At 36.4% G+C, this 17,393-nt stretch overlaps 2 protein-coding genes across 3 annotated transcripts; one reads left to right on the top strand and one right to left on the bottom strand.

The window, feature by feature from the left end:
- Window positions 1-1,092: 1,092 nt before the first annotated feature.
- LOC147286041 (uncharacterized protein At2g29880-like) lies at window positions 1,093-1,956 on the bottom strand. Its single transcript, XM_086240121.1, has 2 exons — window positions 1,699-1,956; window positions 1,093-1,619 (listed from the first exon to the last, which is right to left on the bottom strand). Exons 1-2 carry the CDS (start codon window positions 1,933-1,935, stop codon window positions 1,410-1,412), a joined length of 447 nt encoding a protein of 148 aa, XP_086096247.1. The 5' UTR covers window positions 1,936-1,956; the 3' UTR covers window positions 1,093-1,409.
- A 4,635-nt stretch (window positions 1,957-6,591) lies between these two features.
- On the top strand, window positions 6,592-14,687 carry PAO4 (polyamine oxidase 4). 2 transcript variants are annotated; one of them, XM_086240678.1, is made up of 11 exons: window positions 6,592-6,762; window positions 6,866-7,200; window positions 7,313-7,428; window positions 7,537-7,625; window positions 8,224-8,337; window positions 8,784-8,871; window positions 8,977-9,062; window positions 9,159-9,261; window positions 10,115-10,212; window positions 13,618-14,047; window positions 14,252-14,687. In XM_086240678.1, exons 2-11 carry the CDS (start codon window positions 7,161-7,163, stop codon window positions 14,564-14,566), a joined length of 1,479 nt encoding a protein of 492 aa, XP_086096804.1. In that variant the 5' UTR covers window positions 6,592-6,762; window positions 6,866-7,160; the 3' UTR covers window positions 14,567-14,687. The 2 variants fall into 2 exon arrangements, with proteins under 2 accessions (XP_086096804.1, XP_086096803.1); XM_086240677.1 differs by having other exon boundaries at window positions 6,592-7,200.
- Window positions 14,688-17,393: the final 2,706 nt, after the last annotated feature.

Below are 17,393 nucleotides of genomic sequence, written 5' to 3'. Positions count from 1 at the left end.
TAGGGTTATGAAGATAGATGAATGCCCAAATTACTTTATTTGGAGCCTTGATCATATTGAATTCAGCTTTTGTCTTCTTGCGCTAGAATTCTTGAGCTGACATTGCAATGCGATTTGAGTGCCCAAAACAACCCAGAAAATTGAGTATAATATATCCAATTAAAGCCCTGGATGTTTTATTTCCAACCAAAAGTTACTTGCCCAAATCCAAGCTCGAACCAAAAAGTTATGTTCCAAACAATGAAGGTGACTCACTTCTACTCGAGTGCAATTTTGGGCAGAGTTTAAATTCCCAAATGAAAGCAATAGAAGTCTTCAAATATCATGAAATTGGACCTGGGAAGACGTCAAGGTGTTATCTACCATTACCAATTGGTTTCGTATCAAAATCTATTTTAGAGCATAAATGGTGCTAATTTTTATTTTATTGCTTAGAAGCCTAAAAACACAAAACTAATTGATGAACATATCAGTGGGCTGCTTCATCTTCTTCTTTACGCAGGGGTGTCAAAAACCCACATATTCCACTTAGATGCCACTTCAGTCTCAACTTTTTTATCAGTAGCCCCAACACTTTAATTAAAATATAATCTCCTACTTTATCCTAATACAAATTGACTATAATGGACATATTAATTAATAAACAAATCTTATATTTATTTAATATTTTAATATTTATTCAATTTTGTTTCAAACTAATTAAAAAAACTAAAAAATAAAATAAAAGAGCCAAAACCCATTGTCCCATCCCCACTAGCAGCAGTCTAGCCCCGCCACCACCTCATTCTCCTCCCTTTAGGCCGGTGGCCCTCCCCCTCACTCTCTCTCTCTCTCTCTCTCTCTCTCTCTCTCTCTCTCTCTCTCTCTCTCTCTCTCTCTCTCTCTCTCTCCCTCACTTTCTTCCTTTCATGATTTGCAGACCACCGGACCAAGGGAGTCGGTAGCCTTTCCAGCCTTCAAATCGGAGCACCTAATACCAAGGCCCATTGTTTTTCCAAGACACCACCAGTGAGATTTAGGAGGAAGATGGTTGATCATCGAAAGATTTTAGTTATCAAGAGAAACAATTTAATAAAAACCAACATAGCCATTATTTATGCACTAAGCAACTCTTCCACCCATTCCTTTTTGACACCTTCAGGTTTACTGAAAAGAAGGTTTAATTTTATTGGATCACCCATGATAATTTGACTTGCTTTCAGCTTAGAAGGATTACTTAACCCAGTAATTTTTGACACCTCATCATAAACTTTATGCAAGGGGTCAGATTCTCCAAGGTATCCTACAAGTTCATCCATTGCTTCAGTAGTCTTGGTCATTGCACCAACCATTTCTGTGAACCCGGATAAATAAGCCTCATTTTTCCTCTTTCTCTTCCTTATGGACTGATTTGAAGCTTCTCCTTCTGATTATGGAGAGATATGGGGTTCAGTCACAACTGATGCATCAATATCATCCAGACCATCATTATTTGTAGTCTCATTTTGATCTAATTCTTCTATAAAATCAATAGCCCCCCCTACACCCTTTCCACTAGCACGATCTTTTCCAAAGACATGTCCAAGACTCTCAAGATGTGGAAAAGGTTTCATATACATTCTTTGTGCACCTGGATGACTCTACAACAAACCCAAAACATGTAGTAAGTTAATTTGAAAACGTACATGTAACAAATATACAAATAAGTAGTATTTTTACCTTCATCCAACCTTCAAACAATGCTTTTTCGCACATAACCATTTTATTTGCTTCATCCCATGCAAAACCGCTACTAGTTGCAAGCATATCTAATAGAGCATTATATTGTTTCTTCAACGTCTTAACTCGAGATTCAATATGTGGACTTGCTTTAATTCCGGAACCTAGTAACTTTTCCTCTAAAAACTTTTCAATTTGTGCATATGTTCCTGGCTTAAACCCATTGTCACATTTCATTTTACCTGAAACACATAATTCTACCATGTTTCAACCAGTTTTTCATCCTCTAATGGTGTCCACTTATGCTTGGCTTTTCCATTTCCCTTTTGTTGATCAGTTGATTGAGAACTCATCCTAAAAATAAGAAGTTATAGTCCATAAAAAATATCAAATTTCAATCAATGAATATAACCGAAATTGTAAATAACTCATATAAGTATCATTCTGCAAATTTGCAATTACAAATTATGAGTGAAATGAAAACAAAAACCAATTATGAAAGGACCACCAAATATATGTATATATTATGGTTTTGCTGTGTAACAAAGCTAGCAAATCAAGATCACAGATCAGTAATATATTTCTGAAAAGGCCAAAACATCAACAGCCAGCCTAATGAACATCTTATATATGACAAAAAAAATATCAACAGCCTAATATTGCATGCACAATACTTTTTTATGTTAGTCCCTAATGGAAACAATTAACAAATAGTTGTCTCCCCTTACCCAGATAATCATTCACTTTTTACAATGAAAGGAAAAAAAAAAAGTATTAGAATATATTGCACCAACAAAACCAAATTGCACAAATCCTGCTAATATTTCCATCTTCTATCCAGTCCAACACCCACCCAAAAACGAAAGCCAAAGGCCTATAAAAAATTATGTTCAAATAAAGACAAAATAGTAACTGCTATATTGTCACAAAATATGACCATATCGTAATCTTATATATCCTACTAAGAGATCAAGTATAAAAATCTCTCTCCCCTCTATTACCACGAAGTCATTGAAATTTTTCCACCAATCAATAAGACTTAGAAGCTAATTATATCACAGTGGCCAAAAAAAAGAAGAAGCTAATTATATCATTATCATCCCAAGGAACCATGATCACCCCTAAGGAACCTTGAATATGAGGCACATATCCTCTGCTTACTTTGTAGCATATTAGATAAGCATTGTACCAATCACAAATTAAGAAATATATAAAACAATATTAATACTGGCATACTGTACAACTATACAAATCATATAATTTGCAGGCCAATTGACAGAAGCCAAATTGGAGAAAATTACTTCATTGTAAATACATAAAATGATCAGGAGCAAATTCTTGCTTATTTAGCAACATCAACATTTCCAAAAACTTTACTAAAAAATGCTTCATAATACCAAACTTATAATAATCAAGTACAAATAGCTTAACGACTCTATTGCAACCATCTAGCCTAGCCTATTAGCTCTCCACTCATTGAACATTTCTATTGCTAAGTTTGTCCTCCAACCACTCCATTGGTCAGATAGCTCAACAACAGTGATTGGGTCACCTTGCACTTGATGAATATGGTCTTCCAATGCATGGTTCTCTAGTGGATCTAGAGGCATCTCCTTTCTTATGAGATTGTGGAGAAGACAACAAGCAACAATGATCTTACATTGTGTTTTCACTGAATAGAAAGAGGGGCTCCTAAGAATAGCTCATCGTAGTTTAAGTAATCCAAAATATCTTTCGATGACATTTCTAGCAGCAGAATGCTTCATATTAAAAAATTCTTTATGAGTATTTGGGGTATGTCCCTCTCTCCATTCACTTAGATGATATCGTTGCCCTTTATAAGGAGCAAGCAATCTATTTCCATTTGTATATCCAGCATCCACTAGCCTAAAATAATAGTCAATTTGTTTTTTTTTATACAATCTTAATTTTTGTAATAAAATTGAAAAACAAAATGATAGAACTTAGTGGTATAGCTTACCATTTGGTACTTTTAAACCGTTCCTTCTATTCATAGCATCTCGAAGAACTCGAGAATCAACTGACGAGCCTTCCCAACCCGGTAAAACATATATAAATTGCATGTCATGAGAGCAAACTCATAAGACATTTGTTGCAATTTCATTCTTTCTAGTTCGATATCTAGCCTTGTCAGCCTCAAGCACATTCAACCTAATATAAGTACCATCTAGCGCTCCTAAACAGTTCTACAAAAGAAAAAAGTTTATATTAATTATTACAAGTACAAAATTACAAAATGTAAGAAAATTAAACTAAGACAATGTTATAGACCTTAAACCATTTCCATCTCTCATCTGTGGAGTTATTAGGAATTGGTTCGTGTGATTTTAGTAGGCTCCTATGTAACCGAAGGACGACATTCAATACTGAATGAAAGTGCCTACTAACAGTCTCGTCGGATCTCAGAAAATTGAACTTTAGCATCCTATTTTTTTTCATGATGAACCATTTCATCTACGCTAACATGCCTTGAATCTTTTAATTTCCCAGTAGTACGAAGCATTGAGCACAACTTATCGAAAGTATGCCTATTCAATCTTAATTGGTCAACACGTGTCATATCGTCTGTATAAATTAATCGACTAAGATGGTCATTCCGTAAGAAATCTTTATTAGCAGGATGCTCCTTCAATAAGTATTTTCTATAATGTCTCTCTACGGTAAGGCACAACATACACATAAGATTAAATGCATTCATCATGATTGACAGTGCAAAAATGATTTTCTCTCTTCTGTCTAAAATTCTATGTGCCATGACTGCAATACAAAACCAAATCAAGACCCAATAAGAAACTAATAACAGTAATAAGTATAACTCATTTCTTCTATTAAAATCACATAATTTATAATGAACTACGTCAAACAAAATGAAATAGCAATACAATAATAAATGATTATATATAATAGTGCAACAAGAATTATATTAGACATGTTAAAGTATTAGAAGCAATCATAGGCCCTGTTTGTAAAAAAACGTGAAAGGTTATATTAAAAAATACACATAGCCTATATAATATAAAAAACGTGAATCATAGCTAAAAATATATCAACAATCATTCAAGAAATTTTGGATAGCTAAAACACAAACAAAATAACAAACCCAAAGGGGAAAGAAAAAAAGAAAAAGCAAAGTTAACAAATAATAACCAAGAAAAAATAAAATATTTAATTAAGAGCTTTTGAACAGCTAAAACATAAATCATCTTCTTCTCCATCACAAGTTTCAGAGTAGAGTTGCAGAAAAAATAAGGCAAGACAGAGGAAGCAAACTTCACAAGATAATAATCCAAAAGAATAAATTGTTGATGGATGTAAGAAGTCATACTCGTTTCCTTATGACGACTTCGATCGACAAGCTAGCAAGTTCAAGGTTGAAGATTCTTGACGGCAAATAGTTCGAGGAAGAACAGGGTTGCGCGCGAATGTTGTATCGCTTCTCTTTTATACTCGTCGACTTTGTAGGGGTGAGGTTCAATAATTTTTTTTTTTTTTCAGTGACAACATCGTTTAATTTGCATTCCGTGTAGTTGGTTGGAATTGCAATACCACCCCCTCTTGTTATTGCAATTCCTTCTCTCTTTAGGAGTCAGACTTCTAGTCAATTTATTTTTTTCCGTTTCCTTCTCAAGGAAAAGTGCAACCAAACAATACTTTTAAGCGGAATAGGAAACAACAAACAGGGCCTCAAAGTAATAGGGAAAGGAATTGCTTCCCTAATTTGATCTTGTTTGTAACCTCTTTAATTTTCTCGGCTATTCTTTCGATTAAGGCGACAAGTGATGGATCTTGGATTGAGCTCAGGTCGATATCCTCGAGATAATAAACTCAGTCATTGTTCTCGCAGCTTTGCTTGATTTTGGAAATATCTTTCCCACAGACGGTGCCAACTGTTGAACCCGAAATTTCTCAAAGAAAAATTTAGTCAAATAATTAGGATTGATGCATGAACGTCTGACATGGAGCGAATTGAACGACTATATCTTCTTGCTTGACTTGTCAAAACTTCTCCTCCTCGAAGACGGGTGGGGTTTACCTGCAAAAAACTCTCCAATGCCAAAGTCAGAACAAAAAAGCTCTCAAGTCTCTAAAATGATTTCAACGTACCTTTTCCAAGTGACTCCCATAGGATTTTATAGTAACTTTCTCAACTGATCTCATGATTTTCTTCCATGCTTCTAGGCCTGAGAATGTGCATAGTTGGAGGAAATCATGTGATTTTTGGGATTTTGGACTGAGAAGATGGAGTGGAGAACATGCTGGATTTTCATCCTATGTTTGACTCTTTTTTCCTCTCTTAGTTATTCCTTTAATTGATTGAGATAATGCTTAATAATTGCTATAGGGATGAATACATGTAATATAAAATCATAATTACTCCACATTTATGAATTAATAATTTAGATATTTAAAATTATAATTAAGTAATCAATTTGAACTAGGTCTCTATTATCTTAGGCAAGTAGGATTTTAGCATATGATTTTTTGCTCCAACATTATATATACTTCAGTTTTCTCAAGCATATAAAACAACGAATTCTTCCACCTTTTCTTCACAAAATCTATGAAAATTAGAGGCGGCTGGCCAATGTGTTATTGTAGTGGAATTCAATGATTCATGACTCATGAAAATCAAAGGCGGCCCAGATAAAAAAACAAATAAAAACTAAAGGCGGCTGGCCAATGTGTGTGAAAAAATGAGCCATGACTCTTGAGTCTTGAGTCCGTGAGGTTAACATGCTCCATGCCTCCATTAATAATTTAATAAAATAAATTATTGTTCTTGAACAAATAGGAAAAAAAGAAAACAACAATAAATTAATACAGCCAAGTAGCCAACATCCAGATTGTTTTGTTTTCTTTTTTTGGCCATAACTGCCTGATAGACTTTGAACCGTTCGGAGCCAGCTGGGAAGTTGGTGGATCTGATCTTGAGTCTTGGAAATACCCAAAATATCCCCATTGGCCATTGCCATTGGCAGGCAATTGGGGTTGTCTTCTTCTTTGGGTTTATTGTCTGTAGGCCAGAAAAGGGAAAGGCCAGAGGTTCATTGTCTGTCAATTTTTTCCTTATATAATTCATTATTTATTGTAATTAGGCTTCATCCAATTTTCCAATCCACTGTTTGGTTTTCTGTTGGTTGTCCAGTTCTTGTTTTCTGGCGAAATCCAAGTGTTTGGGGTGGTGGTAGTGGTGAGTGGTGAGAGCATATGTGACATGATAAATGACATGAGCTGGTTTGAGAAGCTGCGTTGTCGTTCTTCTTCCAACAATCTCAGCCGCTTCATTGCCGGCCTTCTCATCTTCATTCTCTATCATTCTTTCCAGTTAGTCTCCAAGATTCCTATACACCCTTCTCCTAAACAAACTCAAATCTAATCTAATTCCTTACTGTTTCATTCTATTCAATTCAACTCCATTCCGTACATATACAACGTTGCCAATGGACCCCAAAGATTCATTTTCCACTGATTGCCTTCAAGGTATGCTACCCATCTCTCGTAATTCAATGTTGCTTTGGACATTTTGAATTGTCCTTGTTTTTTAGGAATATTCGTTGCCCTTGCTCATAGTATCTGTATTTGTGATGACTAGGCTCTATTTCCTCTCACATTGAGAGACAACACAATGCATGCCCTTCTGTTATTGTTATTGGTGGTGGCATATCAGGCACTGCTGCTGCACGGATACTCCATGATGCATCTTTTAAGGTAAATATCTAAACATGTCAAAATTTAAAATCAACCCCTGATGGGTCATTGGAATATTGTACCTTGCTTTCAACAATGGCTTAGCTTTATTTTCATCATTCTTTTCAGGTGATCTTGGTTGAATCGCGCGATAGACTTGGTGGCCGTATTCATACTGACTACTCATTTGGTTGTCCAGTAGATATGGGAGCATCATGGTAAGTCCAGTTCAGTTCCCTTGAATTTTCAGGAATTCAGGACCCCCTTTGTTTTTTTTGGCAATTCTACTGTGCTTGTTAGCAGTACAAATTCATTGGGTAGTTGTACATGTCAATAAACAAATTTCCCATAGGTAGTGCTTTGGTTCCTATGACATTAATTTATGCTTTATTGTTTAATTTGCCTGTTCTTGTTTGCTTTATTTTCAATTTTTTTCTGCTGCTTGATTGAGATTACTCACTATTGCATCACATAAAATTCTACAAATGATGCAACATGAAAAAATTTAATGTAAAACAGAAAATAAAAAATCATCGTCACTTAAGCAGATTCTCCGAAGGTGTTGGTCACCTTTTCTGGGTTTATTGTTCCCAACAATGAGTTACTTGTTAGTCATAGAAATTCCTTCTTCCCCATTCTATATGTGTTTCCTATAGTTCTTTTGTCTTATGTTCTACTTGTTACATATTCTTTAAGCAGAGCAGCTTGTGATACGTTACATACCATCACTTTTGTTCTTTGCATCTACAGAACCGAAGAAGAATCAACTTTGGTTGATGGCTTATTAACTAGTTCTTTCTTGAATATACTTTTCAGGCTACATGGTGTTTGCAATGAGAATCCCTTGGCTCCACTGATACGCCGCCTAGGACTTACTTTATATCGTACCAGTGGTGACAACTCTGTGTTGTATGATCATGATTTGGAAAGGTAATCATATTATTGATTTTTACATTACTATTTTTCTGTTTGAACTTGAGATTTATGCTCTTAATGGTGTTCAGCACAAGTTTCTAGAAGTAAAAGCGCTTTTCTTTTCTTGCAAAACATGAAATTTAAATATTGTGATCCAAATTATTGTCTAATTGAAATAATTAGTGGATTTAAATGTTTAGGTGTTTTCAACCTTTGGAAAATTCCATTCCATGTCACTAGAAGTAAAATTGGTGCCTTCATATAAGCCCATAAAGTAATTCGTCAAATTAAAATGTTTAGTAATTTTCATCTGTAAGGTGACAGAACAAATTGAATCCATGGCTTACTTTTTGTATACTTCAAATTTGTATCTTCCAGCCCATGGAGTAATGATATTTTCATTTATAATTACAGTTTATTGTGTATTCAGTCTTGTCTTGAATATCTGGATGTTCTTTCAGCTATGCACTTTTTGATATGGACGGCCATCAAGTTCCTCAGCAGATGGTCATTGAAGTAGGTGATACATTCAAGAAAATTCTCAAAGAGGTAGAATCATACAAGTAATTTCTGTTTTCGTTTTTTGTTTGTTGTAATTATGAATCCAGCTCTGTGGAAATTTGCAAACTGTTTTTTCTTGTTTTATTTCTTTAGACCGGGAAAGTAAGGAATGAGCATACTGATGACATGTCTGTTCTTCAAGCAATTTCTATTGTGTTGGATAGGCATCCAGAATTAAGGTATGGGAAATGAAGTAAATTAGAACACATTTTACTGTATTATACTTCAATTGTTGGATATGTTAGTCTTACTGATTTAACTTCCACTTTCTGCAGACAAAAAGGACTTGCGCATCAAGTGTTGCAATGGTACATGTGTCGAATGGAAGCTTGGTTTGCTGCAGATGCAGATATGATATCACTGAAAAACTGGGATCAGGTATGTACACTATCTAAACTTTAGTAATTAATTCTTCGTGGATGACCTCCTTACAATTGATGCCTGTAGATAAAATTGATCTGGTGTTGAAGTGCAGTTTTAGTAAATAGCTTGGGTAACAGTTTGTTAATCAGGAATGAGTAGTATTTAATTATCAGTCAGGCTTACTGTGCATGTATATGCAAGGGTAATTACCCTCACGTAGCTGGTCTTTCGAAAATTTTACTAGTTTATATGTTTATATTGTTATCAGCTCTTGAAGTCCCCAGACTCCCCACCATTCAGGCAAAGGACACACTTTTCAAATTCCTCTTTTTTTTCCTGTTCTCCATAGGATTGCTGCCACTAGTACTTGAATCTCTATAACAATTCTGCTAGTAAGCTACTTGGCATAGAGTGACTTTACCCCTGAGTTGCCTAAAGTTTAGATGAATCCAATAAAAATAACTCACTCAAATTTATTAATCACGTAATGTTCTGGTTTGAATGATTAAACATATTGTTCTGAGGAGCAAGTCCAAACGCTGAAGCCTCTTATTCCATTTTGCCCCAAATTCAGTCCTGGCCATTGTTGCTCATTTCAGTCTTTTAGTGCCAATTTAATGTTTTGGTGTGATAATGAATAAATACTCCCCCTCCCCCACCCAACTGTGGGATATCATCAATGTTAGTGGATGTATTTGTGAGTTTAAGAAAAATAATCTTTATTATCTTGATAAATAGCTGTATCACTGTTGGAGGTTTTGTGTTGGGTCACATAATTACTGGTTGGATGCAAATTTTTTAGTCTAGGTATCTTTGATTTACCTATTGGTGAAGGCTTACACAGTTGAGGGTACTTCTTATTGTACAGGAGAATGTCCTATCTGGTGGTCATGGACTTATGGTGCAAGGTTATGACCCCATAATAAAGGCTCTTGCAAAAGATATTGATGTACGTTTGAATCACAGGTACGTGTGCTTGTACTATAATTGACAAAATGCATTTATGTGAGCTGGTTGGGTATTGGAGGATATTCAAACAAAAATTTGACAAGATGCCATTGGGGTTGTAAGCGACATATAAACCCTTAGATAAGGTCAAAGATTTATATTAAAGTGGAACTACATCATCTTTACCATGAATTTCTTATTTTTTATTTTTAGTGCCCCTTGTCTCTAACCCTTTCTGCCACCATTCGTTTTCAAAATTCTGAAGTCAGTTTCTTCAATCCTTGACAAACTATGTTGCATAGATTTGGGTAACCAGATATATCACTTCGTTTGGAGTTGCTCCTATATGGCCTGGGGTTTGATTCCTCAAAAGTACCTATCTAGCTATTTGCTAGAGTTTCCTACCTCCCAAAGATTGTAGGGTTTAGCGAGAGGCCCCAGTTTCGAAGTCGGGTTCGCCTGGGGGATTTCTGGGTTTCAAATAACAAAAAAAACAATGTGTGGTAAGCTTCCCAAGTTTTCTATGTAAAATATTTTTATTTTTGTTTCTTTGGAACTACAATTAGGGTGAGGCTCCTTTATATTTGGGCTTTTCCGCTTGTTTGAATGTACTGGGTGATTCCTAGAATGATGGTGGGCTAGCTAGTTGGTAGACCTGTAAACAAATTGGGTTTGAATCATATTAGAGGTAACTGTACTCCAATTTGTTAATCAAAACCCAATCCAATCCAAATATCCTTTGGATTTGTAAATTCCACTCCATCTCCAAATCCTAACAGATGTGGATAATTTTTGTTTTTTTGATAAGAAACACACTTTTATTAATAGAAAACAGTGAGTACAACATCGTGGATAAGATATCCATTAACACTGAAGATAAAAACTTACAGTACAAGCAACTAAACAGATCATTAACAAAGCCAATTACCATAATGACCTCAAAATTGAATAATGATCGCAAAACTGAATAATCTCTAAACTCCAAAGAAACAGAACCCAAGAGGGAAGCCCAGGATCAGACTCTCTCCCACAAAATTGCCAACTCTTCCCTCTTAACAATCGTCCCCACAAGAATGACGCAACTGGACAATGATGCAACAGATTTGGATATCCAATCCAAAATTTCATTCTGCAATAGAATATTTTTAAATATATAATTCTATATTATTATATAAAGATAGAAGCTGGTTTTGGGCTCATGCTTTAAACTATTGTCTCCCTAAAAGGATATTTAGACCTGAATCTGCTATGCCGACCACTTTCTTAATATCTCTTATACCAGCCCCTTGCATACAGCTACCAATTTATCACTAACAACGAGTCCTTCGCAATAAATATACCAATTGAAAAAAAAAAAAAAAAAGATAAGGAAAAGCATCAGTCTCTGACACATTGAACTAGCGGTAGCAGCTGGCAAGAGGCTAGTATAACAGAATAAGACTAAAGTTTTGAAACTTACCTATCTTACACGCTAATATAAAAATATTTAGGCTTAATTATAACCATGCCCCCTGAATTATAGCCCGTGTCTCACTTTGCCCCCCAGACTTCATCCCATGTTTTTAAATTGTCTCATCTGTTATGTCTATTAAGGCTTTCGTTTGGCAAATTTTTAAAGGGTGTATTGGTCAGCACAGGACCTGTGAGACCCTTCTGTGGGGTTTAGGGCTGCTCATTTGAATTAGGGTCTCAAATTATCAAATTAGGGTTGGGCTAAAATGATTTGGGAAGTTGGGTTTCCTTCATTGTTGACGATATGGTTTCCTTCTCCAAATTATTTCAATTTCTCCATTGTTTTCTTTAAAAATTTTACTATTTCTTTCACTGCAAACAACCCATAATAAAGCTTTTTCTGCACATCTCCATTGTTGCCTAAATTCTTTTATCTTCTAACAATTTTCATTTCCGAACTGTTTGTTATCTAATTTACAATCCTTTTTTTAACTTTCAAATCACTCACGAGTTTCATTATGATAACCTTCGCCTCAAAGCTCTAAATGTTGTCCTATGTTGAGAGTAATCCTGCATTGTGAGTGTAAAGCCTTGCCTTAAAATATATAATATCTAGAGTCTCTTCGCCCAATGTTAATTGAAACTCATCATCAATTGGCTTTGGGTTGGATACTCATACTTCATCATGGTATCAAAGCAGACAACCCACGTGTCAAGCCCAATGGCCACATATGCTACCATTTCACTCAATATAAATTGTCCACGTGTTTGGCTCAAGTCACATCATGCATTAGGGGATGTGTTGAGAGTAATTCCACATCAGAGTGTAAAGTCTTGGCTTACAAAATGTTTTGGTTGGATGTTTTACCCAATGGTCTCTCCACCTATTGCCATTTGGTTCTTGGTTGGATGTTCATTCTTCTACATGGTATTAAAGCACACAATCCATGTGTCAGCCTTAACGATAATATGATCTCCCACATCACCAAATATAAGTTGATCATGTGTTTGGCTCGAGTCACACCACACGTGAGGGGGTGTGTTGAGAATATTCCCTCATTGGGAATGTGAAGTCTTGCCTTAAAAAGTTACAATATATAATGTCATAGGCCTCTGCACCCGTTGCCAATTGGTTTTGGGTAGGATCGTCATACTTCATGATGGTATCAGAGCAGACAATCCACGTGTCATACCAAATGGCCGCACGTGCTCTCATGTCACCTAGTATAAGTTGTTCACGTGTTTAACTAAAGTCATGCCACATATGAGGGAGCGTGCTGAGAGTAATCCCACATCAGGAGTGTAAAGCCTTGCCCTGCAATATATAATGTCCTGGGTCTCTCCACTCATTGCTGATTGATTTGGGTTTTGATGCTCTAATTTCTACATCATGCATCGGTTATGACACTGTTTTGGCGGGTGGATGAATAAATAATCGGAATGGTTGTTTCCTCTGTTCATGATATTGAAAATGGTTTCTAAGAATGATACAAACATTTTAGGCTATTATTTGTACTCTTACTTGAATCCTTATCTTTGCATGCCCTATGTTAAACCCACTTATTGTGTAATGAATAAAAAAACCTTGCACCCCTGGGGTCTCTGACATCCATGGCAGTACCATAATTTACTTTTAGAATTTTATCCCAGCTTTCATAAGTTTTTTGCTAAGCTGACAATATAATTGTTGCTGTGCAACCATAAATAATTTTAAAATTTTATCTTGGCTTTGATCGAGTCTATCAAGTATAAGAATATTGTTGTTGTTGCAATGTTTATTGCAAATTTGCAAGACAAATTCAGGTTTCTAGTAAGTATTATCAATCCTTTTGTGAACATATCCTTTTTGAGGTTCACAAAAGTAAAGTAGATAAATAAATAAATACACATGTTTCCAGGGAAGAATAAAGTTTAATTCTTTTATGAATCCTTCTTTTTGGTCTGAATTCGTTTGTGAATCTTGATAAGCAGGGTTACAAAGATATTAAATGGGTGTAATAAGGTGGTGGTCACAATTGAGGATGGAAGAAACTTCATTGTAGATGCTGCTATTATAACAGTACCCCTTGGGATCCTTAAAGCCAAGTTGATTGAGTTTGAACCAAAGTTGCCTGAGTGGAAGGTCGATGCAATTTCTGATCTTGGGGTGGGCAATGAAAACAAAATTGCTTTACGATTTGAAGAAGTTTTCTGGCCAAATGTAGAGCTCTTAGGCATTGTTGCACCAACTTCTTATGGATGTGGTTATTTTCTCAATCTTCACAAGACCACAGGCCACCCTGTCCTCGTCTATATGGCTGCTGGAAGGTTTGCATATGACCTTGAAAAACTAACTGATGATGAGGCTGCTAATTTTGTGATGTCACAGCTCAAGAAGATGTTACCTGATGCAACTGAGCCAGTAAGATTATTTCCACATATTTTCTCAACCTTGTACCATTTACAACAGACAATAGTGACTCAGATTTTTAACTGTAAACATACCTTCTTAGTCCAGGATATGATCTAATTAACAGCAAATGGAATAAAATTACTTCTTATGGTGATCAGGAGTCGGTTGATGCCAAAATCATGGACTTACCTTTGGTTGGTCTCTCTGTAACAGGTTCAATATCTTGTATCACGTTGGGGAACAGACCTAAATTCTCTTGGATGTTACTCGTTGGATCTGGTTGGAAAGCCTGGAGATACATACGATAGGCTTCGAGCACCCTTGGGTAACCTTTTTTTCGGAGGGGAAGCTGTTAGCATGGACCACCAAGGATCTGTTCATGGAGCTTACTCAGCAGGAGTTATGGCTGCTGAAAACTGCCAGAAGCATCTCTTAGAGAAACTTGGTAGACTGGAAAAGCTTCATGGTTCTTACATTAGGGATGAAGTCCTGGAAGCAACAGTTCCTCTGCAAATCTCAAGAATGTGAATCATTTTTCATATATCAAGAAGGAAAAATAGGCTTTTATCATCCATACTTCCAAAATGTTTTTTTATTTTTAATTTTTTCCATAGTTAATAACATTATAAAAGTTTCAATTTTGTTGGTCTTTCAATTTTATCTTCTTTTTTGGATTTGTCAAGGAACCCTGGTTTACAATGTTTTGTGATATTTTAACTTGTCTAAAATTCCATCAAATTGTTGAACGTATAAAAGGATAAAATAAAAACGGAAGTTACGGAACTGATACAGTGAATTAAATGCTTGGCTTTTTTTATTTGTAGGAGTTTTGGCTTTTTTTCTTGGCTTATTATGTTTTTTGCCCCCTGAACTATGATCCCATTCCTAATGTGCCCCCTGACTTATTAATTTTATCAATTTACCCCCTAACAGTTACAACGTTAGTCTAATGTACCCCTTCGTCCAATTTCCGTCTCAACTTCCGTCTATTTTGCTGATGTGGCAGGGTAAATTGGTCATTTCGACCTCCCTGGACCATTCAGCATTCCAGCCTTTTCCACCTAGACAGCCCCCAAATGCCACATACCCACATGTGGGACCCACCCGATGCCAGCTCAGCTGGCCCTCTTTATCTCCTCAAATCCCCATCTCTTTATCTCAGCTCGAGCTTACCTCTCTCCCTCATCAATTTTCTCTTCTCTTCAAAATGAGTCGAAGCAGCAGCCATCGAAGCTACCAGAGCAGGACGCACAACGAAGATGCTGATGGTGAATCATCACTGCGCTGCCACTGTGGATTGGTTGCACGAATATCCACCTCCTGGACAGATTTGAATCCAGGGAGGAGGTTTCATGGGTGTCCAAAGTGGAGTGGGGTGAGATTTATGGGTTGATTCTGGTTCATGGTTTATGTTTAATAATTTAGTTAGAGATAATAATGGTTGGGTTTGCAGAAAAACACGGGTTGTGGTTTTTTCGTGTGGCTGGATCCAAAGATGTGCGATCGTTCAAGGGATGTGATCAATGGGTTGCGGAGAAGGCTTAATGGTATTGAGGGTCCTAGAGTAATGGTTGAAAGAGAGAATGCTAGAGAAAAGCGCTTGTGGGTTGCCCTGGTTGTGTCCTGGGCAATTTTCTTGGCTATTATGCTATTAAGGGCATAAGTATGGAAAATATCCAACTGGGTTTGTAATGAAATTGACAATGTATGGTTGTCTCCTGGGGAATTTTGTTGGTTATTATGCTATTAAGGGTGTAAGAATTATTTATATCAATGCAGTAATTTACATTCCGTAATGTAACAGTTGACATCTCATATGGCAATTACTAAGCAGTCAAATGTCAATTGGAAATAAAATGCCAATTGGAAATCAAACTGCAGTTCAGATTATTGACATCTCATATGGCAATTACTTAGCAGTCAAATGTCAATTGGAAATCAAATGCCAATTGGAAATGAAACTGCAGTTCAGATTATTGACATCTCATATGGCAATTACTTAGCAGTCAAATGTCAATTGGAAATCAAATGCCAATTGAAAACGACATGAATATGATTATGAATAGTATGAAAAACTAAGGTGAATTGGCATGGGTTTGGACAGTAAATTGACATGAATTAATGGTTGATCCTATTTGAAATAAATTGACATAGATTTTCTGTGAAAATAAATGGACATGAATTTTGCAGTAATATGACATTATATATTGCAACCCCTGCATACCCTGCATACAATCATCCGAAAAGCAACACAAGCCTTCCAAGGTTCACAAAATGTGCCTAAAACCAAACATCCAAACATCTACACCTGCTTACAAAGTACACAAAACATGGCAATATGCAAGTTTTACAAAATGTGCCTAAAACCAACACAAGACATCCAAACATCTACACCTGCTTACAAAGTACACAAAACATGGCAATATGCAAGTTTTACAAAATGAGCCTAAAACCAACATCATCTTGACAATTGTCTGCCACCCATATCAAAGTTCTCAAAAAATGACTGGTTGTCTTAACATCATCAATCCAACCATCCAAATGTGGCCCTCTGCAAGTTCAAACACTTCTCCCTGAATAGCTGGTTTGCAGTCTTGGGCTTCTTATTCTTGCCCTTCTTGGTGCCAGGTTGGGCTTGCTGAGGCTGGGGGTCTCCATAAGGTTGGGCTTGTTGTTGGGGGTCTCCACAAGATTGGGATGGCTGAGGCTGGGATGGACCTTGAGTGGCTTGCTGAGATGGACCTTCAAAGTTGTCATATTCATATGGACCCTCAAAGTTGTCCTGCTGAGATGGCCCTTCTTTTTGGACATTATTTGAAGGCCCTTCACCCTCCTGATGGCTCATATGTGATACACATCTTGCCTTCCTCAATGGATTTGTTCTCTTCGATGGTCACTCTCCATTGTTTTGGGTCTGTCTATTGAACTACATGAAACATACAAAAAAAACAGTCAAAGTTAAATGCTAAAGTGTCAAGTAACAAGACAACACTAAAGGGGCAAGTCCACTCACTGGTAGTTTGGTGGGCCTGCGTGCACTTCCATCTGTAGTGGTCCTTGCACTCTTAGCAGCCTGCATGTACACATGATAAAATGAGAACCAAAGCCCAACAATAGATTGCATATACATATGAAAAAATGAGAAGGCCATTATTTACCTGCTTTTTGTCCCGAGTCCCAACACTTGCTTTACAACTCCTAACATTATGCCCAATCTCTCCACAATTACCACACTTTGTGTGGAAGTTAAACTTTTGCAGCTTGTGAGCTTGACTTGGCCTTTTGGGGCTTTCATTTGGTGCTTTAACCCTTGACTTTTTAGGTCTACCTGGCTGCTTGTGGTAAAGTGGTGGTA

The sequence above is a fragment of the Dryas octopetala genome, chromosome 4 (assembly GCF_963921425.1).
Source record: "Dryas octopetala chromosome 4, drDryOcto1.1, whole genome shotgun sequence".
Taxonomy (NCBI): Eukaryota; Viridiplantae; Streptophyta; class Magnoliopsida; order Rosales; family Rosaceae; genus Dryas; species Dryas octopetala.
The sequence above is the reverse complement of the archived record's forward strand: the minus strand, read 5'-3'. Positions and strand labels throughout refer to the sequence as shown.